Source organism: Xiphophorus maculatus, chromosome 18 (assembly GCF_002775205.1).
Source record: "Xiphophorus maculatus strain JP 163 A chromosome 18, X_maculatus-5.0-male, whole genome shotgun sequence".
In the NCBI taxonomy this organism is placed as follows: domain Eukaryota; kingdom Metazoa; phylum Chordata; class Actinopteri; order Cyprinodontiformes; family Poeciliidae; genus Xiphophorus; species Xiphophorus maculatus.
Window position 1 is genome coordinate 31615589 of NC_036460.1, and position 27880 is coordinate 31643468.

The 27880-nt window shown below is 39.3% G+C and overlaps 1 protein-coding gene across 2 annotated transcripts; it reads left to right on the forward strand.

Moving 5' to 3' along the window:
• The first annotated feature begins 269 nt into the window (after window positions 1-269).
• Window positions 270-27880, forward strand: tbx4 (T-box 4). Of its 2 annotated transcripts, none has more exons than XM_023351834.1 (9): window positions 270-337; window positions 7075-7220; window positions 7519-7613; window positions 14857-14976; window positions 16080-16227; window positions 25048-25200; window positions 25763-25851; window positions 26409-26644; window positions 26732-27880. In XM_023351834.1, the coding sequence occupies exons 2-9, from the start codon at window positions 7077-7079 to the stop codon at window positions 27394-27396; spliced, it is 1650 nt and encodes a 549-aa protein (XP_023207602.1). In that variant the 5' UTR covers window positions 270-337; window positions 7075-7076; the 3' UTR covers window positions 27397-27880. The 2 variants fall into 2 exon arrangements, with proteins under 2 accessions (XP_023207602.1, XP_005807794.1); XM_005807737.2 differs by lacking the exon at window positions 270-337 and adding an exon at window positions 2899-3023.

The following is a 27880-nucleotide window of genomic DNA, read 5'->3' on the forward strand; positions in this document are numbered from 1 at the left end:
ATGTTGAACACAAACCTGTTTTTATCAACAAGGGTTTATATGCAGGTAATAGAGTTAGACTGAACAATTGGTTATAAGTCTGGGGACCACAATGGCTTTTTCTTTTCTTGTATTTCTCTGTCCATGACTTACTGCAAATGAAACCACCTCCAGAGAGGACCACGTGACAGTGGGAGTGTGTGGAGGTTCGCGTGCCCTCCAACAATCTGCTCAATTCTGCTGCTATAAAGAAAAATTGAACTTTTTTGATTGCAGCACATGCTTCTGCAGGGAGCTGCCTGAGTGAGAGGACTGTTTCCAGAAGAGGCAGGAGGAGCGCAGCGGGGAGCAGCAGGAGGTAGGAGCTGCATTATTCTGGCTATTGTTGTTGTTTGCAACTGGAGTTTGAAAGAATTTTTTTATTGGGATTTTTCTCCTAATGTAAGATGTGCAAATCAAAGAGGTTTTATATTTTAACTATGAATGATCTGAACGCTGGAAAATATCCCCAACTTTGCAGGAGTCGCCCCTTTGTCCAAATCCATTCAGAACTTAACACCAGGTTTTCTGACACCGCTGCGTCTAATTCCCCGCAGAGAGAATTACAGCAGGACCATCTCTTGAATATTAGCTGTCTGTGGTTAATTGATCTGCCTAATTGGAATAAGGGCGTTTACAGAAATTAAAACAACTGCGGACTGCGTTAAAATCCTTTTCAGTCAGGTAGTAGTGGTCTCTGGTAAACTCGTTTGTTTTAATTTTATAGATAGCAATTTAATGAAAAATAAAACCTGAAACATGGCTTTTGGTTTAAATGGAAGGAAGCAGAGAGGGTGTGAGTGACCAGGCAGAGAGAGCAACGACTGGTTCGGTCTGAAGCTGGGGAATAAAGCAACAACTCAGAGAATCAAGAGTCTGTCAGCAGCCACGGCAGGCTGCCACACACACACGCACACACACACACACACACACACATGTCACCAAGCAGATATATAAGTCACTCTGGCATCTGATTTATGGACGCGCCGCAGCCTCACGCTCCATTTGCTGTAAAACCACAGGCTTATAATTTACCTGCGGACCCAGCGGCCTCCGCCGAGGAGTGATGCTGCCGCGGGCCGCTCACACACATCCACACTACAGTAGTGTGTCCAGCAGAGCTATGACCAGATTGAGATAAGGCTCGGTGTGAAGAGGAACATTTGTCATGTCAGGATATTTGGCCCTCTGCTCACATCATTCTGGATTTCTCAGGCAGACGTTTCAGGGCGGAAGAAGCTTCCATTGACCCGTTAATAAGGAAACACGCAGTTGGGCCTGAAAGTCCGCAGACTTTAAACTGAATCGTTTTTCAGCGGGTTGAGATGTTGGGGCGTTTCTGTGATTTCCACGGCTAGAGTGTTTTTTCATGTTTTTGTAATTAAAGCAATTTTTTCATTTAAAAATCAGACACTTATGTAAAATTTGAAGGTAGTTTTAATCTGTTTTTCTCCTGCATTTCTAAACTTACTGATGTTTTTTTTTTCTGAAAGAAAAAATCTTAGAATAACAATATTACCGACCCTCCACTAAAGAGGCCAACATAATCACAGGAATTAAATATTATCTCTTTCTTATTAAAAATAAAAAAGAAGTGTATTTTGAGTCCGCAAGCTAAAATTTTAATGAAAAGGGAAAGTTTTACTGTTAACAGTTCATGTAGAAGTGGGATCCTGCTCTTAAAACACTCCGTGTTCCATTAAGGAATCTTGAGGAATACTTCGGTTCTTCAGGCCGCCAGAGAATGAACAAATGTTCTCAACCAACGTTGATTCTTTTCAGTCATAGAACAAGGAGCCGAGACTAAAGTCTAACAACCTCACAGCTCAGTAACTCAACTTAAACCTGCTGGTTTCACATCTGGAACATTTGTCTCTCTTCAGCTTGACACAAAATGTTTCGGTTGAATCTATAGAAAAAAAAATGCTGATATTTTTTGTTGTCGTGACTTTAGCTTAGAAAAATCTAGTTTTTAATCCGATGTTTAATGAGATCCAAACAACCTTCGATTGTTTATGTATTTATTTTGTTGGTGACATTAACGCTTAAGGACCTTGGAAATTCGCGGCCCCTTCTAATCAGGGATTTGCCCTGAGGGAAGCCCCCTGTTAGAAAGCTTCATGCAAATGGGCTGATGTTGTTTGGATGACAAAGACAGGACGCGTGAAAATTATTCTGCTATAAATAACAATAAAATGTTATCGGACCATGTTTAGCCACAGCCTGAGTCCCTCCATAGATAACAGAAATATCTTCTTTAGTGTCTTCCTGTGGCGCTTTAGAAGACCAACAGGTTGACACTGATGTGCTTTGGTGAGACTTTTTCATAGTCAAGGATCAACATCATCCAGTATTGTATTTATTTGACATCATGATTCATATTTAGTTGTTGATCTACTGAGTTTTGCATTGTGGCCCTATAATGAGGTGGTCAGGAGGCAGTAATGAGTCCCACTGATTGGGTGAATGAACACCAAGGAAAAGCAGCGCATGATGATCCTGGGTTAGCAGCCAAGTCCAGGCGGTGACGGGACTGTTTGTCCAGAGAGGCCGGTGTGGATATTAAAGTTCTGAGGCCGCCTGGGAAACTCCTGCTCTGCGACAACTGGAGGGCCAGAGACAGGGAGACCAATCACACTCTCCGTTGCTTTCACACTGCAGACAGCCAATAGTTGTGTGTGTGTGTGTGTCTGTTCAAGAAAAATACTAAGCCCCCACCGAACTCCCCCCCGCCCCCCTTTGGGCTCAGAGAGCGCACTGCACAGGCGCAGAACGCAGCTGGGGTTCTGGAGAAGCTGAACGGTTCTAAACAGAACCGACACGCCGACAGTACAGCCACTGCCAGCGGACCGCTACAGCCCTCAGCACCGGACCCAGAGCCGCGCGTGGGCACCTCTCCTGCCTGCGCGTGCAGCCGCTGACTGAGGGGAAGTCAGGCCGCGAGACAAATAGACAGATCATCGTCATCATCAGTGGCGCGCGGGGATGATAGGTGACAGCATCAGGTAGGCTGCAAAGGAGCGGCTGCTGCTCACCAGCTGCCGGGAACATTTCTTAAAGATCAGCGAGGCGGTGTGTTGGTGTCAGGCGGCCTGGTGAGCAGGGCGGCGGGGATGAGAAGGTCAATATTCCAGGCAGGACTCTGAGCCGCGGTCAGGACCTTCTGACAGGGGAACCGCTCAGCCTGACAGAGAGACGGAGCTCCAGCTTCTTCATCACTTCTTTATTTTCGCCAGAATTACTCAAACTTCTGCTAGATTTAGATTTCATTTCAATTATTTTTGTTCAGTCAGAAAGTTTGTCTGGTAGGAAACGAAACGTATCTCAAAAATAACAAAACGGTGTAAATGGAGTTATATAATATAGATTACATACTTGCTTTTATTTACGTTTATTAAAAATTGAGTGTCTAAAATTATTGATAGCCTTTTTAATAATGAGTGAAAGGGCAAGCTCTTCCTAAAATGCTGACCAGCTTTTTGTGTTTCCACTGATATTTTTGTGATAACCGAAAAGTTTTGGAGGCTGACAGGCCTCCTGACCATCACCCTAATCTCTGACTCCCTTCACAAATTGGCTATCAGATTCTGGACAGAAGTCTGGTTCGGCTGCTCCCAAACGTTAATTTTACCACCAATAACAAGAAACGTGTTTTAGTAATTAGATTATTAAACATAAACCCGCCAGGAGTAATGGCCATTTGAGCTCAACTGTATTTATTTATGTTTAAGTTTTACTATTTCCTCTTTCTTTTCGTTGTTATTGACATTTTACAAATAGTGTACGGGTTCAACTTTTGCAATCTCACTTTAATTATAATCTTTTAAATACTACTACTACTACTACTACTACTACTACTATTATTATTATTATTATTATTATTATTATTAGATATATAGTCATACTGATAATTATTTAAATTAATTATTATAATTCAGAGGAATGTCTTTTTTCCAAAATAATTATCTCAAACAATAAGATTTTATAGCTATTGTAATTTAAAAATGTTTATTTCTTTGCTCCTAAATATCAACTTGGATACATATTTTCCTCAGAGCAGGTAATCTAGACAGTCAAAGTGCTTTGAATGTATTTTTTTTACAACAGTGTCTGGATTTTGGGCCTAGAAACTAGTGGCTACATGTCAGATACAGCGGGCCGATCAACAGAACCAACAGAATCCTCTGGTATATTTGTTGCAGCCTTTGACGTGGCTTTTGTCAGTTAGTAATATGCTTTGGGAAATATTTTAAATATTCACTGCAGAGGATAGACCACATGACCTCTATAACATTGTTACTTTCCCACATGAAATGTATGTGCGTTGATCAGTAACAATAATGTTTGCTGTACAGAGAGATTTTTCCTGGTGAGAGTTAAAGGTTTGTAGACATGTGATTAGTAACATTGTTTATTACTGCTGCACAGGGCGCTACTTCTTCTTCACTCAGGCTAGTAGTGTTTTAAAAGCAGCGAGCTTTAAAGCAAACACTTCTCAGCACCAGCAGAAGGTACAGTCCAGACTCCTTTATGGATTTTACACACATTAAAATAAATGTGCTGTTTTCTGAACATGCAGAAATGATGGTAGTTTCATTTGCATGATTTCATATGTTTCCAGCTTGTTCGAGGCAGTAGTGCGAGCACTTTCACGCTGACAAAGAAAAGCTGAGGTGGATCATAATTCCTGGTTCTACTGGATCAGTGAAAGGCCCAGATTCACAGTGTGGCTGCTGCTCTGTCAGCTGTTATCTTTATTAGCTTTAACAAATGTCTCTGTTCGTTTACATTGCACGCTTTCTGGTCCACTTTGTTGGTTTGGAGAGTGGCCGTTCTGTGTTCCACTGCACCAACTGCACCAACAGTCAGCCCTGAGGAATAAACAGTAGAAGGTTCTCAGGGTCTGGGAGACAGTAGCAGGACACACTGCACAGGTTTACCTGTGGGCAATCACTTTTCACTTAATGAAGGATCAGTAAAGATCCTTCATTAAGGATGAAGGATCTTCACTTCATAGGAGGTTAGGTACCTCCTACCTAACGTGCAGGAGGTACAACATATTCTAAAAGTCTAATTATTGTTTTAAAAAGAAAATCATTCAAATAGCTCAGTTATATTACATTTATATTTCATACTAAGCGTGAGCAACACTCAGGAGTGTGTGATCAGTCTGCAGCTGAGTGCTGCAGCAGCAGAGTGAGGGTCTGCCATGTCTCGCTGGTTGCTGCAGCTTTGTCCCAACAATCCTCATCATACAGATTTTGAGCAGGTGTTGCTGTCGAGGTTCTGAAGCAAAGATTCAGTAACAGAAAGCTTTCTGAAAAGCTGGGTCTGTGCCTGTGACCAGTCGGCCTACGGGACTTTTTTCGCCATGGAATGAATCGACACATGGTGGCAGGTTTTGAAGTTTGCTAAATGTTTGTTGATCTGGGGTATTTTGAGACTCCTGATGCTCGAACTTTAAACAGACCAAACAGGCAATGAAATGATTATTATGCCCTAATTGTGAAATTTAATCTGAAGCTGAATTCTAAAAGTATAATTTTAGTTGTAGGAAGGGAAAATTTAAATAGTGATTATGTGTTTTTTACTAATTTAATGAATTAAATTTATTTTGTAGGGAGAACATCTAATTTTGAACAATTCTAAAATTTTTCCTAAAGACTATTTATCATCTGATATTCCTGGACAATGTTTAAATAGGACTATTCAATGAAGGTTAAAATGACTTAACAACATAAACTTTCAATAAATACAAAAAATACAAGCAATGATTGTATTGCTTGTATTTACAGATTGTTGTAAATATAAAATAAGGAAACTACAAGACAATCAACATGTATAACAAGTAATTAAAACTAAACTAATCCTCCATCTAGATGGCAAAACACAGGTGGACATGTGGAGGAAACGGTTCTTGTTATTCAAAATGTTGACAGATCTGATGTATTATCAACCAATCCTTTAATTGCTCTTTAAATAGATTCTAAGGGGTAAGAGCTCTTATTGTCCAAAATAATAATGTATTATTTCATGAAGAACCAGAAGAAGGATTGGATCATTTTTTAAATCTTTACCGTCTATACTGATAATAGTAAATCTCTCTAAGCACGTCACTTTAAACGTACATTTATTTTTTTCATCTTAAAGCACATTGTTAAACATATTTTTTCCCTCCACAGTTTTAAATGTAAATGTTGTATCACATTATACATATTCATGTTCCAGAGTCGAAACAGCGTTTTTACATAATGATAATTTTATCTTAATAAAATAAACGAATTTAAATGACTGTTGGATAATTAGCAGATGCTCTTTGATATCCAAACTCAAAGTTGCTAATTTCCATTTCCTGAACTTGGCTAATATGAAGAATGACTAAGAGGATTTAATGTGGTTATTTGTTCAAGTGAAAACTTTGGACAAACACACAAACACACACCCCCACCCACCCATGTGTGCACACACACACACAAAATAATAATACTGATGATGATGAATTTTTCAGAATAAAGTTTCACTGCATTTCAGGTTATCACTGAACTATAACAACATGGAATTAAATTGTGTTGTTAAAAAGAATACATTTACAAAATAAATATGAACAAGTATAAATATGAAGATATATTTTATTAATGATTTAAAAATAAGGCATTTACTTTATTTTGTAAAGATGAAAACTGAAAATGACTTAATTAAAATACTTAGTTTTTTATTTTCATCTATTATTATTCAACCCAAAAAACGATGTGAGCTGAACAAAAACAAGACACAACATAAACAAACCAGAGACTGAAAACATAAAGCTTAAAAGCTGACAGTCCTCAGAGTGAGGAAGCTGATGTTTCACAGAACAAATACATTTTCCTCATTAATCAAATCACAAATGAACCTGAATGAGATCAGCCAGCGGTGGTGGTGGGGCATGTAGGAGAGCAGCCACTCTTGGTGAAGACAGTCCTGTTTCAGGTCTGCAGCATGATGACCCCTCCTCTGACCCCTGAGTTATCTCCTCTCTGATAAGTCTGACAGCTGAGTATTTGTGTAATGCTGCAGAGATGCTGCAGGAGAAGGCTTCAGCTGTGACGGATGATCGTGTGAGCCGGGTCCGGGCCGACGGCGAGACGGATCTGCTTCCAGACCAGTCCCAACTTGGTGCGCCCACAGCTCCCAGTGCTCCCACCTCGGCTGGGCCTGACCAGGTACAGATGGAAGCTGCTGGCTGACCACTGTTCTGGCTGTATTTAAAGAACCCAATTATTTTTCACTGACACCCAGAGGTTCTTTTAATTAGAAATATGTAAGTTTGATGGCAGTACAAACAACATCTGAAGTCAACCTGTGACCAATTATGCACTAGTTAATGAAATGCTAGAATGTATTTACGTTTAAATACATAGTTAGAATATTTTAGTATCTCATTTTTCATATGCTGGCATGTAAAATTCAGCTGCAGTGGATGGTTGGAGTTATGCAGAGGGATTTCATGCTCTCTTTCAGAACATTGAGAACATCAAGGTGGTCCTTCATGAGAGGGAGCTGTGGAAGAGGTTCCATGAGGCTGGAACTGAGATGATCATCACAAAAGCTGGAAGGTCAGTAAAAGCTTCATGTTCTCAGTCTGGAGCAGATCTGTGTGTGGCTTGGTTTCCCTACTTGTGGAAAAATGTGCGTTTTATAGGCAGAGGGATGTTTTGCCTCTGCTCATTGAGGGGTCCAGAGTAGGGCTGAATTTGTTACGAATCGGATTAATCGCAATGAATCGATTATACAAATAATGATCAACTAATTTAGTAATCAATTCATCATTAATTTGAGCATACAGACTCTAAAAAAGGCCATTTACTGAAAAAACAATGGATTAAGAGCAGTAATGAAGCCAGAACTATACAAAAATACAAACATTTTATGTTTAATATTAATTCAATAACACAATGCAAACAATTATCGCCACATGCTCATCCAGCAGGAGTGAATCTGCTGGGTTTCCTTAGACAGAAACATTTTAATCTACTTCAGTAATTCATTGAGCATAGTGCACCGTTTAATAACTAGGATCAATTGGAATGCATTTGTGATTGAAATGAAGTTATTTTTGCAAAGTGACTTGAGAAAGAATTTGTTGTGAACTGGTGCTATAGAAATAAATGGAACTGAATTGAAATAAGAACTTTCTTTGTCTATATATTCGTTATATCCAGAACTCCTCTAATGGTACTTTTAGCTTCGCCTGGTTCAAATTCTGGACCTTCATGCACCTTTTGCTATCCAATTCTTAACTGGTAAATCCAAAAAATAATCAACAGATCATCCTAACCTCTATGTAGGCAGAAAGAGCTGAGCTTTTCACATGTAGATGTTAGAGGTAAATGTTTTAGCTACATATAATCAAGAGTTCACTAATGGAATGCTGTTATTCCATTCTAGGTAATAAGAGGTAGCTAATAATCTAGGTAATAATTTTTCTTGCTTTAAAAAAGAGCTTAGTAATTTGTTTATGTGCATACTTTAATGTAATAATTGTTAGTTGCAGCCCTAGAGTTACTGTTTGGACAATTAAAGTAGATGCTCCTGGTTTCTATAGGTAGAATGAAGTCACTGGGGAGTTCTTGAGAAGAAAATATCTGTTACTATAAGTGTGTGTGTGTGTGTGTGTGTGTGTGCATGTGCTATATTTGTGTTACAGCTTACCTCACTTTGGTAAAAAGCTTACTAATCGCAACACCTTCTTACACTGGTTTATAATTGATTATTTTTTATCATTCTGTTTGAAGAGAACTTTTCAGATTGAAAAGTGATACTTAAGTTCCAGGTCAAAAACTCTAAATTGGCATCAAAGTTTTCTGTAATTATCCTTAATGCAAACTTTGGTTGAATTATAAAACAATATATTTTACAGTAAAATGGGAACTTTTAAACTAACATAAAGGTAAAGCTGTAGAAGAATGGCAGATCAGCAGATGTGCCCAGAGCAGCTCCGCCCTGCAGCAGCTACACAATCAGAACTGTAGTTGGGATTTTTTCCAGGGCAAGGGATGGATAGTGAAAGGTATTGGAGCCTAAAGTCCAGGATTTATGGATCACAAATAGTGATAGAGATCAGTAATAATCCCTTTGCTGAAAGAAATACAGTTTTCTACACATCACCAAAAAAAACAGCTCAGTGTTGTATGTGCTGAAAGCTGCTCCCATTCCTCAACATTTCTGGAGAAAGTAACAGTAAGTCTTTGTGATAAGAACGATACCTCTCTGCTGCCACTTGTGTGGACAGATAAAATTAACGGAGAGACGGAAAGTTCCTGCCACATACATAATTGAAACCACAAATGACTGCTGGCCTTGTTGGATTTAATGCGGCCTGAGGATTACGTAGTGAAGCTTTTGGACATTAACCAGAGATTGAGAATACTCACATCGACCTCTGCCTCTCATTCCTCACTCAATGAGCTTTTTTCCAGTAAAAGGTCACCACATTTTTTGCTTAGAGCTACATAACTATAGAAGATAGACTTTCGCTTCCCTGGCTGATAGAGTGGTTTCTGAAGACTTTACATCCTTTGAAGAACTATGTAGTGATGCAGGCTGGAGGCCTTCTGGGTTTACCTGCAGTCATTCTGAGGCCAGACTGCAGCTGATGGTCCCTGACTGGTTTTAACTGGACATATTCTGCAGCTGCTTCTGCACGTTCTCATATAAAAATAGGATTTTGCATTCCTACATATTCCAATGTGTTACAGTATCACACTGGAATAAGCCAATGTGCCATAATGTAAAATGTTTGCTTATTTATACAATTAACTTCAAATCTGAATTAGATTTTGACTAGTTTAGAAAATAAACTATTTTGCAAAACTATAATTTGTGTGTCTTATTGGGATTTTATATCATAAAGCACCATGAAGCAGCATTTGGTGCACTGTTTTCATGGGGCAGTGTTTTTTGTTTTTTGCAATATGAATTCTGGTAACATTCTGAGTAATACAATTTTTGCTCTGTTATTTCAAAACCCTAAATAATTACACACTTCTCTATAGCTGCATTTCCATTACAAATGTGCGCAAAACTTTTTCTAAAATCCACTAATGTAAAAAAAAAAAAAAAAACACTTTTGCAGTTGCGGTGCGTCCATTAAATAAGAAACCCAATTAAAATCACACATGAATGAGTTTGGTCACACAAGTCATTACAACATCACTCTCTTACATAGTGGGAGGATGATGAGTGACATGACTCTTGTGATGCAAAAAAAAAAGAAGTTTCCGTTGCAGTTTTGTGAAATATACTAATTTTGATAGAGCTGAAAAATCATCTCATCCTAGCAGAAAAACCTTTTATCAAAAAACTTTTTTTTCTAAAAGAAAAATTTTGAAATTTAGAAAATTTGCATGTTTTCTAAATAAGCAAATTAATGTTCATAATTCCAATTTGGGCAGTTACATGCTCAATGAGTAGTCTGGGTCTCATATAGAATCCTAATAAAACACATGTTGCACAAATTTCTGATTGCTTATCAAACCTGAAAAAAGTCTGTGACAAAATGCAAAGCAGGATTTGTTGGGAGCCATTCTTCTACTCTTGAACTAAATTCCCAAGCATTGCTGCTTGTGCTTTATTTTAAAATTGCCTGGTAGTTTTATGGGGATTTAATAAAATCCATATCTCAAAACAACAAATTCAAAATACATCAACAAAGAAGGTGAATTTTTCAAATATTAACTTTTTATACAGTTTAGAAATAATTATTACCAGAAATAGTAATAGTTTTTATCAGTGTAAGTAATGATCAGAAAACAGCCATGTCTGAGACAACAGACCCCTTGCAGTAAGTTTCAGACACTAACAGACCAATGGATTGATTTATAACGTGCACCAAGACAAAAAAATGTGATGTGAGTTTGAGAATGCTATCTATGAGGTGTGAAGAGGGAGTGCAGAGGCGGTGGGGAGGAAGGACAGATGCAAACCCACATTTTTAACATTTCTCCAACACCAGCTCGCTCCTTTCCTCAAACAGCACCAACCGGGTCCGATGCTTGTTATGATGAGTGTCACTGTCCAGGCCTAATCCTCCCTCTTCAAAGCGCCAGGCGCAGTGCAGTTCTTCCCTCACTCTCCTTCTTTGTACACAGCCCGTCAGAGAGCCGCAGCAGCAGCAGGCTGATAAGAGCAATCCGGCGCCCTCACTAGGCCTGAGTACTACGTTTGGATCATTTCATCACCCCACACACACTTTAACCCCCACCTCTGATGCTCCTTTTGATCTGGCCATAGTGGTGGAGATTCCCAGAGAAGGAACGGATTGCTGGAGGCCCTACACATGTGGGACTGTTGGGAGAAACAGCTGGCTGGCCAGAGAAACACACGTACACCCTGACACTGATATCACACATGTACTCTCCAACTGCTGTTTCTCATGCTTCTCTTAAACTCATTTAGTCACACCGGCAAATGGAGGGAATACTGTTTGTCTTTGGCGATCGGCGGACCTGAACTCTCTGACATTTCAAAATGTGTGTTGAACTGCCATCTTCCATCATCATGTAGGAGCACTGCAAGGAAACCACAGAGCTCAGAGCTTTTTATGCTGCTCATATTCATCTGACCTCTTCGTCTTTTGCTTCTCCTTATTCGTGTTTAGAGTTCCATCATCGGTTTTAGACCATTGTCTGTATACGATGAGCTTACAAATTCAAATAAAATCACAATAAATACTCTGAAGATTTCACATATTGATGTATTTAAATTCAGATTCAATAGTGAAGTGAAATATGAGGAGAAACCGTGAGGTGAAACAGTGAGTTTCACAGAATGGTCCAAAGCTGTGAAATTCACTGCCTTCAATGTTCTGTTTTTGGTTCAGTTTAAGCTAAAGCAGGTTTGTTTAGAGCATCCTTCAGCACATAGCATTATTGTGACACTCCTATGTTCCTACAATGGTTTGTTTTTATTCTAGCCTTAATTCTTAAATTAATGGAAATCACATTGGCTCAGTAGAGACTGTTGTAAAATGTAAATTTGACTCATTGATTGATATCTTGATTTGACTATGCAACCTTCCAAAGGGTCTTCACATATTCACACACAAGTTTCCGAACGCTCTTATAAAAGAGATTGTGCTATATAAATAAATTTGGTTCAATTTGATTTGATAACTGGAAAAATCCATGAAATATTAATATTACTTGTAGTCACAATGAATATGTTGAGTCATATTGTACAATGAGATCCTTTTGATTTCCAACAGATAAAGGTTAGAAAGCTGAAGTCTGTGTCAGGTTCCTCTGCTTCACTATAACTGATAGCAGATGTAGAATGATGAACGCTTTTCAAAAAATATTGGAGAGTTAGAAAACTTACAATCAACTACCTCCACTCACTTGTTGCTGTTATTAAATGAAATAACGCAGGGCGGAGCTGACAGTGCTGTGATGGCTCTGCAGCCAGAAGGTTCTAGTTTCACATCATAGATACAGGTTCTCTCCATGCATACATGTGTCTTCTATGGAGATTCCAGCTATTTGTCTAAAAACAGTTCATTTGCTTCTCTACATGGTGTCTATCTGTGGTGTCCTGGGATGGACTGCAAACCTGTCCCGGCTCTCAGTTTGTAGAGTCTTCACTCCCAATATCTGCAGCCTTTTTTGTTTCCAATTTCTTTATTTTTCTCCATTCTCATTGTCAGTATAACAGGTGATTATTTAGTCTGTATTATGACAACAAAGCTGGCCAAGAGCAGGCCGGCTGGCCAACCTTAGCTGATGTTGAAACAAAAAAACTGCAGACAAACTACAAACTGCTAAAACCGAAGTTTTAGCAGTTTATATTCTGTTTTTTTATTTCTCATAAATGACATTTCTAATGTTGGGTAAATCCAGCAGGCCTGTGGAAACCAGTTTCCTTTTTACCAAGAGGAAACAGCTTAACTTAGTTTTAGTTTCATAAAAAAAACATCTAACCGACAAAACAAAATGCATTTAGGATAATTAAGGCTACATTTCAAATGCTTTGAGGTTGAGTTACCTGTTCACCGGTTTCTAACTGACAGTAAAAGATATTAGCTTAGCAAATAACATGAACCGCCACACTGACGCCTGAAGACCTCAGAATCCTCCTGACAAAAAATGAGTTTCATATTCCTTTCCTAATAAATGTATGAACAGATTTATGTGCATTTTATTTGCCAGGACTAACTGAGTCTCTTCCATATTGAAGCACAGAGCCTCAGCCTCACCTCCCCCGTTATGACCATATTCTCCAAATCCAGGGCCCACATGTCTTGACGCAGGCCTCCATCTGCTCTGTCTGTGCTGGGAGAGAAGCCTGAGATGAGCAGAGGTCTGTTTTGAATGTTCCCCTAAGATTAACCTGTCTTTCAGTGAGGATGATAGCAGATCTGATCTGCCCCACTGATTGGATTTGAAGCCTCAGAGAGAGATTTAAATTACCTGCCCTCAATCCCTCTCCCCTCCCTCTGTCTAACGAAAGGGAATATTTACAGTAACATGATCGGAGACATGAGCCTTTGAAGATCAACAATTGAACCAATTGGAGAAGCAAGTATGACGACGGGGTTTGCTGCGTTCCCAACAACCCAGATAGGCACGCAGGCCTGCTCTGAGTGTGCTGTCTAATGTTTGAGCGTGTCGCTATGGGCAGTACCCACACACAAACTGCAGGCCCTACTGACTGCAGCCTCTTAAGCAATGACGAGCCAGCTGTTTAAACTGTCCGAGCCGGGTGCCATTAAAAACCACTTAGGGTTTTATAAGAAGGCAGACAGTTCTTTGTGAAATTTCCTTTGGTGCAGATGGGATGAAAATGTTTTTGCTTTCCCAGAAAGGTCACCAAATGTAGCTTCCTTCTTGTATTTTACAGTCTTGACTTCTGTATTAGACTCTTCTGTCTTCTGGTCTGGAAGCATTAAATGGATGAGAGATAATCCCACACTTTCCCTCAGGTTTTTCAAAAGCAGCTGTAAAGTTAAGAGGAAATGCATCATAGTTTTACATTTTTACAAGTGGAAATCTGAAAAGACATGGTGGGTGTTTGTATTCATTTTAATTCATCATTCCCATGCTTTGATCTCTGTCAGTTTGCAGTTGTTCCATTATCTTCCCATTTTCTGATGAGGGATTAAACGGCGCTCTGTAAAATGTTTAAAGATTGGTGTACTGTTTTAGAAGCTTTAAACGTCTCCACAGTCTCCTCCCTGCTGTTTGTTCACTAATGCTCTCCAACAGACCTCTGGATTTTTGCTGAGATCAAATTAAACACAGCTGTACCTTTCACTAATTAAAGGCTGTTGGTTATGTCTAATTTTATTTTGTGGCAGCAGAATGAAGAGGTCTGAGAAGAAATGCATGTTGTACTTCTCTTATTTTTGCTTGTAAAAAAAATAGAACGATGAACCCTTCACAATTAAATGTGACTTTGTTTTGGTCTTTTTTTTTTCAAAGAAAAACATAAACAAGGACATACTAATAGATTAATCACCTGTTATACTTTAATCTATTAAAGCCATTAAGAAACTTGCAATGAGATGCTGAGTGCAGCATCTCATTGCACTGAACTGATGACTTTGCACCAATCCCTCATACTGAGGAACAATGTAGTAACAGTGGAGAAGAAACCTCCCCTTTAACAAGAAGAAACCTGGCTCAGTGTGAGCAGCCGTCTGCCATGAACTTGATGTGATGCCCACTCAATGTCTCCTTTAGGGTCTTCATCTCAGAGAAAAACAAAGCTAAACAGATCATCTCTGAGCCAGTTTTTATGTTTATAGGATGAAATAGATCAGAAGGTGAGTGTGTCTAAAGGTCTTTTTATTTTCTTTAACAGGAGGATGTTTCCTAGCTACAAGGTTAAAGTGAGTGGCATGAACCCCAAGACCAAATACATCCTTCTCATTGACGTTGTCCCAGCTGATGACCACCGCTACAAGTTCTGTGACAACAAGTGGTAAGACTGGTTGAACAAAACTCCTCCCAGTAAACAGTGGATCAGTAACACAGCAACAGATATCAGAATTTTGAGAGAAAAATAAAATGAAAGATTTGATTTTACACATGAAAAATACAAGTTTTACGATGATAGAGATGCAGCAAAGACAGGCCTGCACCGCAGGGAGCTTCTCTTCTCAGCTCACACATCAAGCACATCTGTTCTCTTCTGGTTGTTCTATTTACTCATTAATGCTACTTATTGATGACAGTCCCCTTAAAAACAAAGAGTTCTTTGAGATTTTACAAATTTAAGTCAATATTCTTTATGAAATTGTCCAACCTTTCTTTTGCATATAAAAATTAATGAACCATGATTGTAAAAACGGAGTATATACCAAATCATGACTACAGTGTACAATTAAACCCCTAAATGTTACATATTATAAACATCAAAGTTCACTAAGATTGAAACAAAATGAAAAAGAGAGGCAGTAAAATCAGAGAAATGATCAGAATAAAACAACTGCAGATGTTTGACAACTTAACATGGTTTGTATTTGAACTCCCTCAATGAAACAAGCTTCTTCATATGTAGCTGACTTTGACACTAATTACTGCATGAATATTTAAATTCTTTATTTGCACCTTGGGACAAGCCCTTCCTTATTTTGGAGGCAAATATGGGAAGATTTTGCACTTTATAAAAAAATGTAGGATATTAGATATGAAGGAAGACCAAGAATAAGTAAAACTAGTTGGGACTCATACCATCTGAATAAACACTAAAGTTTGTGCTTGTTACTCATGGAACAGTAATGTGACAAATTGAAATAGTGTGAGGTGTGAATACTTTTGCAAGGCACTCTAATGCCAGAGCCTGGTGTTGGGGGGTTCTGCTGTTGTTCAGCAACATATTTAAGTTAGATAATTATTCATTATGTTTCTGGTGAGCCTCTTAGTGTAAAGGATTACTGCTGTTCATATTAACCGCAGTGATTTAATATTTCACCATAATGCATGAGGACGCTGTATCTGGTAAACTGTACTCTTACAGCCCTTTGGATGAGCTCGATGCATGACAGGCCTCAACACTCCTCTCACATCCCAATGTGTTTTCAGGATGGTGGCTGGTAAGGCGGAGCCTGCCATGCCAGGCAGACTCTACGTTCATCCTGACTCCCCTGCTACAGGAGCTCATTGGATGAGGCAACTGGTGTCATTTCAGAAGCTGAAACTAACAAATAATCACCTGGACCCATTCGGACATGTGAGTACCTAACAGAGTGCATCAGGGTCTAAAAAATGATTTACATGTAGCTCTCATCTTAGTGAGTTCCAGAAGATCTAAATGTCAATTTAAAGGGGCAGTATTATGTAGGTTCCAGGCACACACTTTATAGCACAATCAAGTAACTCATAGAAAGTCACTAAAGTCACTAACTTTAGTTGTGCCAATTGAAATTCTGAAAATAACTTTGCTTAATGGATACATGCTGAATTTGAAAAAACTCACGATTTTGGGCTGGGATGAGGTGGTTTTTAAACCATATTGAAATATTTGTATTTCACAGAATTCCAGTGGACACACAATTTTTTTTTGCATAACACAAGTCACATGATCAACAGCCGAATGTTACTACTGGCGAAAACCACGAAGAAGAAAACAGGAAGTGACTTCTTCAGAAGAACTTTGGATTCAACACGTCCACAGAGTTGGACGTGTCATTCTAACGTGTTGAATCCAAAGGTCTTCTGTAAAATCATCAACTACAATTTCCCCAAAACACCACAGCTCCTTACAAAGGCCTGTTGCTCCACCACCTGATGGCTCCTCTGAGGCTGATAGATGATGAGTGTAGCGCCACAGTTGAATTACAAAACTTACATCCATCACTTCCATAATTTTTAATGACTTATTGTGTGAACAAGCTTAGTCTCGCATGATTTTAATTTAATTTCTTATTTGATGGAAGCACAGCGATTGGGACACTAGCAGAATATAGACAAAAATTTGTGCACATTTGGCATGGAAACAGCTTATGTCACTTTCAGTATAATGCCTTTGAATTGTGCCTCTGTCTCTGGTTCTCACTCAATCCACCTTCAGGAAGTCATCAGAACAAGGCTAATAATAGAAAAGTTAAATGGATTCACAAAGAAAAACATGAGAGTTGGAAGTAAAATATATAACTACATGGTATTTTTGTTAAAATCTTGCCCTTGGAGGTACACTATTTTTTTTTCCTTTTTCTGTTTTTATATATTTTATATTCTATTTACTTGACTTGATTGTCTTTCACTTTAATGCTGTTGCAAAAATGTATCCATGTTGGGGCAATAAAGGATATTTATATTCTATTTTTCTAAACCCTCAAGAAGAATGAACACCTAAAACCCTGGAGGGTTTAAAATAACTGAGCACATAACAGAAACAATGGAACATGACACTGATATTACGGCTTTTGTCCCTAAACATTGTGCTGAAAAAACTGCATAACATCATCACATGTTTCCCAGACCGGAGCAAACAGATGGACGGACAGGAATGAGTAGATGTGCTCTCATTTATCTAAAATACCTATGTTGGTGATTATCACACACACACACGCACACAGACACACAAGTTTGTTTTTCTAGCCATATTAAGACTTTGTATTGATTTCTATTGGTTTTAAAAATTGTATTTTTCCCTAATCCCAACCATTACTAATCTCTACCTTACCCTAACCCTACCCAAAACTAAATTCACACCTTGCCTCTCGACGTAACTCCTAGCCCCAAAACAGTACTGCTCTGTATGTGGCTCAGGTTTTGAGCCCCATAAGGAGCAGTGGGTTCTCACAGGATATTATTTGTTAGATGGACTTTAGAATATATTAAATACAATGCTACAGACACAATCAGTTTGAAAATTTATGACATTCTTCCAGAATTAAAAAGCCACTTGAGTCTGTTCCGAAATCAAGTCCATCGAGTTTGAACAGAAAAATTAATGAGAAGACTTGATGTTCTTTAGAATAAGCTATCTACACAAACATATCTATTAATAGAGTTTCAAAGAGCAAAATCGAATCAGTTCTGTCTAATTGTTTTAGGATAAACAAAACCAAATAGTCATCCAAGACAGTTTCTTCACTTCAAGTGAAGTTTAAGCTATTTACTTTATAGCCTAATATTGCCAGAGTCAGAGATGAGCAGCACCATGATGGAGGGCCTTTTCATGTGCCGACTTCTAAATGATGGAATGGAAGGAGAGAATGAGTGCAGAGGAGAGTGTGTGAGGAGTGTGACTGTGGCAGTTCTCCCCAGGGGAACTCTGGGATAGCTTGTCTGAAGCCATCCCATCACTGGGCTCATTAGGTTCATAACCTCTCAGATCAGTGGTGGAGCCTGTTGTCACATCGGGTTGAGAGCCTGGGCAGTGAAAAGGTCGAGTAATGAGAACAGAAGGAGTCGGAGGCCGAGCAGGGGACGGCGGGACCAGGAGGTCTGCTGCTGTCCACAGAGGACAACAGATCCCCATGTCTGCTCATTATCTTCATTACACAATATAGAACAATCATTCTCATCTTCATCTCATTAATCCCTAAACATCACAATCACAACTCTGAGGAAATTCACGTGTGTGGGTACGGAAAGTATTCAGACCCTTTAACATTTTTCACTCTCTGTTTCACTGCAGCCATTTACTAAAAATCAAAAAAGTTCATATTATTTCTCATGAATGTACACTCAGCATCCCATCTTGACAGAAAAAACAGAAATGTAGAAATTTGCTCAGTATTGAGTAAAAACACCTTTTGATCTAGTACAGCCATGAGTCTTCCTGGGAATGATGCAACAACTTTTTCACACCTGGATTTGGGGATCCTCTGCCATTCTTCCTTCCAGATCTGTCCGATTGGATGGTGGATGTTGGTGGTGCCATTTTCAGGTCTCTCCAGAGATGCTCAATTGAATTTAGGTCAGGGCTCTGGCTGGGCCAGTAAAGAATGGTTTTAGAGTTGTTCTTTGTTATTTTAGCTCTGTGCTTCAGGTCATTGTCTTGTTGGAAGGTGAACCTTTGGCCCATTTGAGGTCCTGAGCACTCTGTAAGAGGTTTTCTTCCAGATCTCTCTGTACTCATCTTTGCTTCAATTGCAACCAGTCGTCCTGTCCTTGCAGGTGAAAAACACCCACACAGCATGATGCTGCCACCACCATCTTTCACAGCTGCGATTGTAGTGGGCATTTGATGAGCAGTGTCTGGTTTTCTCCATTCATTGGTGTTACAATTAACACCAAAAAAGTTCAATCTTCATCTCATCAGACCAGAGAATCTTATTTCTCAGTCTTTCATGTGTCTTTTGGTCAACTCTATGGAGGCTTTCATATGTCTGGCACTGAGGAGAGGATTCCATACAGCCACTCCACTTGACTGGTGGAGGACTGCAGTGATAGTTGACTTCGTGGAACTTTCTCCCATCTCCATCTCTGGAGCTCAGCCAACAGTGACCTTTGGCTTCTTCTTTACCTCTCTCACCAAGGCTTTTCTCCCACGATTGCACAATTTGGCTGGATGAAGGAGTTCTGCTCGTCCCAAACTTCTTCCATGTAAGGATTATGGAGGCCACTGTGCTCTTAGGAACCTTAAGTGCTGCAGAAATGTTTTTGGAATCTTGGCCAGATCTGTGACTTGCCACAATCATGTCTCTGTGCTCATTGGGCAGTTCCTTCCACTTCATGATTCTCATTTGCTCTGACATGAGCTGTGAGGTCTTATATAGACAGGTGTGTGCCTTTCCTAATCAAGTCCAATCAGTTTAATTAAACACAGCTGGACTCCAATGAAGAAGTAGAACCATCTCAAGGAGGAGCCGAATAAATGGGCACCATGTGAGTTAAATATGAGTGTCACAGTAAAGGGTCTGAATACTTATGACGATGTGATATTTCAGTTTGTCTTTTTTAATAAATTTGCAAAAATTTCTACATTTCTGTTTTTTTCTTTTCAAAATGGGATGCTGAGTGTACATTCTTTAGAAAAAATATGAACTTTTTTGAATTCAGCAAATGGCTGCAATGAAACAAAGTGAAACATTAAAGGGGTCTGAATACTCACTTAATTAGCAAAGACTTGTTTTTCATGTAGAGACTGAGGTGTTATCAAGTCCTATCATCGTGTTACAGACTTTCCAAAGATTCTGATTAGATTCTAGTTGACACTAGGCTGTGAGGTCAACTTGTGACCTTTACGTGAGGGTGGCAGCATAAAAGAGACTAATGAAAGAAAGAAGATCTAAGTTTATCTAGCTATAAGCCATATAGAGATGCAGCAAACATGTGGAGGTTTTGGTCTTCATACAAAATGCCATTCTTGGTGGAAACTAATATATTCCACATGACCTTGAACACACCATGCCCGCTGTGAAATTTGGTGGTGGCAGCATCATTACATGGTAATGCTTTTCTTTTTTTTCAGCAGAAACAGGAAATCTGGTCAGAGTTTCAGGGAAGATTGATGGAACTAAAAACTTGCTAGAGACTGTTGAATACTTGAGACTGTTGTGGAGGTGAAATTCTGCAGTTCTGTTCTGGGAACATGTTTAGATGTGTGGAGGTGCTGTATTGGTTAGAATTATAACTGATCCTAGGCTTTATTATAAATAATTTAGACTTTTACATAAATAATAACCACCTAGTTGAAACATGATAGCGTTTTGCAAGCTTTGAGGAACTCACTAGACATGTAGTCTTTCTGTAACAATGCTTTGCTGCAGCTTAGGAATTTAAAGTGGCGGTATTATGTATTTTGGCAGGCAGTGCCATTTCGTAGAATAATCAAGTAACTATTAAATTCAGTTGTTATAAAAATGCTATATAAAGCAAATATAACTTAAAAGAAATCTGACTTAAAGTAATTTAGCACCTTTATATTGGACCTCTTTCTCTTTAAACCCCTCTGGTCTTTTTGAAACCTTCAGGAAGTCATCACAACATGGCTCCTCTATTAATCCTTTAACAATGTTTTTACTAGCCTTTCACTGAGAAGTAGCTCCTATAATGAGCTCAGCTGATGCATGCTTCCACCAGGTGTTTGCTAATTGCTGCTAGTCTGAAGGAGCTGAGTGGGGGAGTTCTGGGCAGGGCTGCTCTGTGAGGCGGAAGCTTGGAAACTGCAGCTTTTAAACATTTTGCACAGCTGAATGGTTGCTAAGGAGATTATAGGATTTCTCAAACATGCATGAAAGAATCAAGGCAACATTCCACGTACATTTTAAAGTAAAGCTCAAAAAAGTCGATTTAACTTTTTACTGCCCCTTTAAATCCTGTACTATTTGTCCTTAGGCCTAATTCAACAATTTCAAAGGTTATTTCAACATTTAAATTTTTAATTAATCATGTCATAAAGTGATAGACCCTAATAATCCATAAAATACAAATATGGCATTATGTTTCAAGAAAAATAATAGAACAATATTTAGACTTATTGACATGTGATGGAAATGCAAGTGTTTTTTTTTTATCAGTTTTTGTTTTTGTTATAACTTCTCTTAAGCCATGTGTTCTTCAGGAAGTTGTTTTATGTAAATAAGCCTTGGAAGGTTTTCGTCTCCTCACTCTCAACTGGAAAAATGTTATATTACTGGAAAAGTATGTTGTAAATCTCTGTTTAAAACCTTTATTGTCAAGTCTGAACATCAAACATATTCTAAGTAGAACATGTTGCCATGAAATAATATGATATAATTTATTAATGATTTGAAAACGCCATCACAGATGAAATTCCACAGTTTCTGCTTTTTCTTTTATTTTGGATTTGGTCAAACAAATATGTAACTTCAAAACAGAAGTTTGTTTTTTTTCTTTCCTTCATAAACAGTCACTAAAATCAAAAATATATTCATATATAAATATATACAAAATCTCACAATAAGTTTAATGTGTCAAAGAACATATAAAATAGATAAATATAAATGTTAACTAATTTTGGCCAACAGTCTGAAATCAGCTACCAAGTCAGCTACTTATATATACACAAATGAAACAAACTGCTGTGATTCAACTGAACATTAAACAAACATAATGTGCAAAAGTAAGAGTCTTCTTTGATATTTAAGGAAATCTTCTTTTTAAAAATGCTCAACAAAAACTATGTCTGATTCGGGACCAAGTTAGCAGGTAGCTAGCAGTTAGTTAGCTTCTTATTCTATGTTTCTGAGTAGTAGTGATATCTTTGCACCTGCAATCAACCATGTGCTGACAAAACGGACAGAAAATGTTCTCTTGTTTAATATAACATGAACTTCAACTTTGCTTGAGTTATTTATTTACTTTTTGGGAAGATGTTAGCATTTCAGAAAGTCTTTTCACCATGGCTGACTGGTTCATTCTGTCTGTATGGAGAGGAGAGCTGAGCTCTGCATAATCAGGTAATGGTGGGTACGGAAGCTGCAGCAGCCCAAACACTACAGAAACTACTGTATATTCTTCCCTTATTGAAGATATCAAGCCTGGTAAAAACCAGCCCCATGTCCTGCACTACTGCCCTCATACTGAGGGTTTGGATTCTCATCCAAACCCTCAGTATGGATGGTTATAGTTTCTTTTTGCCAACAAAAATAAACTATATTGACAATCTTGACCAATGTGCAAGAGAAAGATATATCAACAGAATTGCTCTGTCGGGATTGACCCATGTAAGACAGAGAATATACAGTAGTTTAGCTGATTTATTCATAGCCACTGTCATGGCAGTGGCAGATACCTACCAAGATGTCGGTCAGCTACAATGTTCCATGAAGTGTGATGTCACATGATAACTATGTATTGCCAATGTTTGCCCGTGGCATATGTAACGCACCAGTTTGATGCTATGAAACTTACTGGAAATTGGAGGAAGTTCAAAGCATCTCTTCCATCCATCATAACAGGATCAGATCTCAGACTCCAACATCTTTTTGCAGGCTTTCTAAGCAAACGGCCACACAAAAGCTAAAGAGGAGCAGCAAAAGCAAATGAGATGGATTAGCAGAGCTTGCTGTGTTATCCAGGACATGTTACTGAATAATATCATCTCTGTTGTCTGGATAATCAGCTGTTATTATGTTATGACAGTCATGAGAGTGTCATATATTCCATTTTCCATACGCAGGATGAGCTTTTGAGCCTTCAGTCAGGGGCTTCCTCATATTAGTTGCAAGACTGACTGCAACCGGAGATCCTTCATACCCACAGTATCTCCATCCACAACAACTCTGAAGATACAGTATGTATCTGGATGATGAGTAACAACATTTCATTTGCTGAGATAAATAAAATAATTGAATTAAATCACACTATTATCTCATTCTACTGAGTTTAATTTTACTCATTCCACTTGTAAATGGGTGAATATCAATTGCAAGTTTGGTGGCAGGATTAGGGTTCTTAATATAAAAAGAACTTTTCAACTGATCCAAAACTAACATCCTGATGAATGAAGAAAAACAAACACAAGGCTAATTTTTTTCTTTAGCCTGTCACTGGCAGTCCAGGAGTTTCAGTATCGCCCACGGAGAGCAGAGCAGAGGTAGGAAAATATATTTCAGTCTCCATCAGCAAGAGGAGAAAATGAGGAAGGAGTCCTTCAGTGTTCGAGCAAAGCATAGCAGCCCACGGCCTTTTCAACCTTTGCCTCTCTTTGGGAGCCCCCTTGAGGTGAAGGCTTCTCAGTAGAGTGTAGAAAGGGAGGAGGGGAAGAGAAGCTTGATGTTCATCATGGCTGACAGGGCTGGACCAGTGGTGACCCTGCTCTACTGCTGCTAATGCCTGACTGGGCACAGCATGGAGCTGCGGTGAGCAGAGAGATGTCAGTCAGCTGACCTGCAGCCACCTAACAACCTAAACGCACAACACACGCCAGCTGCTACACAGCATTCAGAGTCCCTATCAAGTCAGATGAAATATGCAAAGATGGAGTTCATCACTTATCTCAATGACTCCAACAGCTTTCTACTCAAAAGCACCAGATTCAAAGAAATATTTAATAGGAAACACTTGGTTTTCTGTCTGATATAGATTCGATCCAACAGCTCTGAAATTCACCTCTACTGTATCAAAGCTGAACCACAGTGATAAGGGCATGAATCACCTACCAACCACATATTTCACCACCATCACCTATCAGAGTCTGAGACAGGTAACTTTGGGCTCTAATATGCAGTCTGTAACCATAGTAACCACAGTACATAGTTCACTGTGTGCACAATTATTACACAAGTTATAGTTTTGAGGATTTGTTTTATTGTTGAACAACTACAACGCACTCAGTCAATCCCAAATGTTAATAACCTCTAGCAATTCAAGAGTGCTGCATCCCTCTGAAATACTTTTTTTTACAGTTTTGGACGTTTCAGAGACACTTAAATTTATTTTTGGCCCATTTTGCCTGAGGAAAAGAAGCTGTCTAATAATTCTGCACACCTTGGTATATATGTTGATCTCCTTAGGCCCCACCCTCCCTCATTAAACAAATAGACATCAGCTGATATGTTTATACTCAATAAGCATTCAAGTTTATACAGTTTGGAGATGAAAAATATGTATGAAAATGATGATATGATCAAAACTAAAACTTCCCTAATAATTGTGCGCACAGTGTAAACAAACGTTGGGGTCTGTCAGACAGAGCTGTTACATCTGTGGTGCTTTGAGCTAACCTGCGTCACAAACAATAGCTTAAGTTAAACTTATACATGCTTTCTATACTACAACACAGCTTTTTAAACTGATCTCAAGTGTGAATCTTTAATGTTTTCCATTCTTTCTTTTTTACAGAACACAACTAGTGCTGCTGATTTTACAGGCTAAAAGATGCAAATGTTGCTCTGCAGGAACAACCCCGGTTGAATTCTCTGAACACAGTTAATTCTGACATAACAAATGTCTTCATGTCACAGGCTTATTTTACCAGTGTCAATAAATAATCTTTGCATATGTTTTTGATTTGCTTACCACTGTCTATATAAAAACGGATGTAGAAAGCTAAACAACCCAAGAAAATGTCTTAGATTTATGTTCTGTTCCTCTGTGGCTTCAACTAAATGTGGCTTCTTCCCTTTCCTAGATCATCCTTAACTCCATGCATAAGTACCAGCCCAGGCTTCACATTGTCAAAGCTGATGAAAACAACGCCTTTGGGTCAAAGAACACTGCCTACTGTTCTCACGTCTTCCATGAGACGGCCTTCATCTCAGTAACATCTTATCAGAATCATAAGGTATACAAATCTGACTTTTTATTCTCCACACAGTCAACAGCTACAGCTATTATATTTGGAAGTGATGTTTCATGCAGTACTTTAAATACAAGAAAAGTTATTGTGTGCCGTATCTATCATGGTTGTATCTGCATCAGTCTGCTGATCCAAATATTTCTTAGATTAGATGGCTCTGCTGTTGGTAGCTGCAGACTGTGCTGCTGCTCTGTATTGCATTACAAAGTCACACTCACTCAACACTCCTGTGGTTGACGAGTGTTCAACCACAGGTGCTTCCTTTATAGCTTAATGATTTAGCATGTCTGCAGCTTCCTGAAGAGTTGGATAAGAGATGAGTCAGGGGTCCCACCCCCCAGTCCATGTCTGAATCTCAGATCTCAGTTTCTGATTAAATTTGAGATCTGTTAGCTATAGAAACAAAACACTTCTACTGCTATGACATTTGAAGAATTGCTGAGATCCTGTTCAACACAGCAAATTTGCTTATCAGTTCTAATTATTGGCTTGCTTACTGATTTAACCCAAAAAGTCTAAGAGTTGTACTAACATTTTTTTTTTTTAGATCACTCAGCTGAAGATTGAAAACAATCCCTTTGCTAAAGGGTTCCGAGGCAGTGAAGAAGGAGACCTGCGTGCTTCAAGACTAGAGGGGTACGTTTCTACAGTAAGCCACCAGTGAAGAAATTATCTCATAAATCCTTTAACATATTACAACTCATTCTATGGTTGCACCATTTGCAGTTTTCTGGCCGATTACCAATCCTTAAAAATCCTGTTCTACAGATTCTGATTTTGGCCAATACTGATTTTTTTTGTCTGAAACATTGCTTAATATAGTAAAAAAGTCACTGAGTTGGCAACGGTGGGGTGACTATAGTTAACAGCAAATGTGCAGACATGACCTGGTGGGCAGGTCTGTCAGTCAGACCCTCTCATGACAGAGCAAAAGAAGACAGTGACTGATTTTCAGACCTTTGCCAAGGTTGATAAGATGAATGGATAAATTCGGCTCTAAGTATCAGCTGATCACAGATTCCCAAAACCAAGGAACTCAGGGCCGATTCATAGGTGCACCCTAACTCATACCCTTGATACCAGCATACTTTTTAGTTATATAAGACTGTTTTGGACAGAACTCTGTACTTCTCTCTGAAAATGTTGACTTTTCAAGGAATGTCTGACAAAGCCGTTCTGTTCCCGATGTTTAGGAAAGATTATCCAGTCATTTCTAAGAACATGGTTCGTCAGAGGATCATCTCCTCACATAGCCATCTGGCAGGGAAGCTCCGGGCTGGAGTATTGACCAGCCATGCTCAGGTCCTGTCTTCTTATCCGTATGACACAGGAGTTTCTTTGTCAAACTTAGAATCCCAGGATTCTCTCTCCAACCACTTTCCTCAGAGCAGAGATCCCAGTCTAGTTTACCACTGCTTCAAACACAGAGGTACGTTTCTGTTTTTATAAAGAAATAATACAAAATCAAACGCAGTATGCAGCGGTCCACATGTCAACTGACTCTACTGCTCTGCAGATAACAGCCGACACCTGGAGCTCGGATGCAAGCAACCATATCTGGAGTCATCATCGGTGATGTCAGAGGAGCATTTCTTCCGTTCTGCTCCCTCCTACGAGTCGCCTTTGCTCTCCCGTCCCTACTGCGGTGAAGCCATCACTGCCAGAGAAGCTTGCATGTACAGCGGGATGGAGGCCCAGCCCGGAGCGTTGCCGGGGGCGGCAGAGAAAGATGAGCGGACCATCTCTCCTTCTGTTAACTGCAGCATGTGGGCCCCGATGCAGCCATATTCCCGCTATGGCGTGGAGGCCGTCCCATACCAGCCCTTCACCTCTCACCCCTTCTCCAACACCACAGCCGTCCACCCCGTGCTGCCACAGCCGGCCTCAGCAATGTTACCCCGACCGCAGGCCGACCTGGGCGTCTACAACTCAGCTGTGCTTCAGAGGGGTCTGCCGGTCATACCACAGTCATCCTCCTCTTCATCCTGCTCTCCAGTTCTTACTGGTTCCAGTGATGTAATAAGTCATCAACCTTTGTACCACAAAAAGTCAGGCTCCCCACTCCAGCCTCTGAAAGAGTATTCAGCGTGTTCTAGCCAGAGAATGATGCCTATTGGAGATTCCTCCCATCAGTACCAAGTGGGGCTGAGTAATGCAGGAAGTCATTGGACCGACAGCTAATGTGTGGATAAACCTATCTGTTCAGGTGAGACATTATGAAAGGTTTCTGAAAGCCCATAGCAGCTGAAGATACTGAAGTACGATGATACTGAACAGCAGTCATGGTCTCTGTTGAACTGCACTGCACATCTGTAATCTAGGTGGGCACTGACCCGTATACTGAACGGTCAGTGCCCACCTCTCCACTTATACTGGTATATAACAGATGCTGCAAAGGCTGGAGATGACTCTGAGACTCGAATGCAAACTGTGTGTGTGAGGAGCACAACGTGTCTAACACACACCCAAGTCACAACAACAAGCCAGGAGGAGATACACACGAAATATGGAAGCAGGAAGATGAAGAAAGCATAAAAGGGAAAATGGTCAATGATATTACTACCAATATTTTCTGAGTTGCCTTTTAAAGTTGTGGTACGCAACTTGTATAAAAATATTTTGGTAACACTTTATTTGACGGGTTGTGAATAAGACTGTCATGACA

Bases quoted from the DNA above. Each gene is read 5' to 3' on its own strand.
- tbx4 (XM_023351834.1), top strand. From the start codon at position 7,077: ATGCTGCAGGAGAAGGCTTCAGCTGTGACGGATGATCGTGTGAGCCGG. The intron at 7,221-7,518 runs GTACAGATGGAA...GCTCTCTTTCAG, and splicing joins CCTCGGCTGGGCCTGACCAG to AACATTGAGAACATCAAGGT. The intron at 26,645-26,731 runs GTACGTTTCTGT...ACTGCTCTGCAG, and splicing joins CCACTGCTTCAAACACAGAG to ATAACAGCCGACACCTGGAG.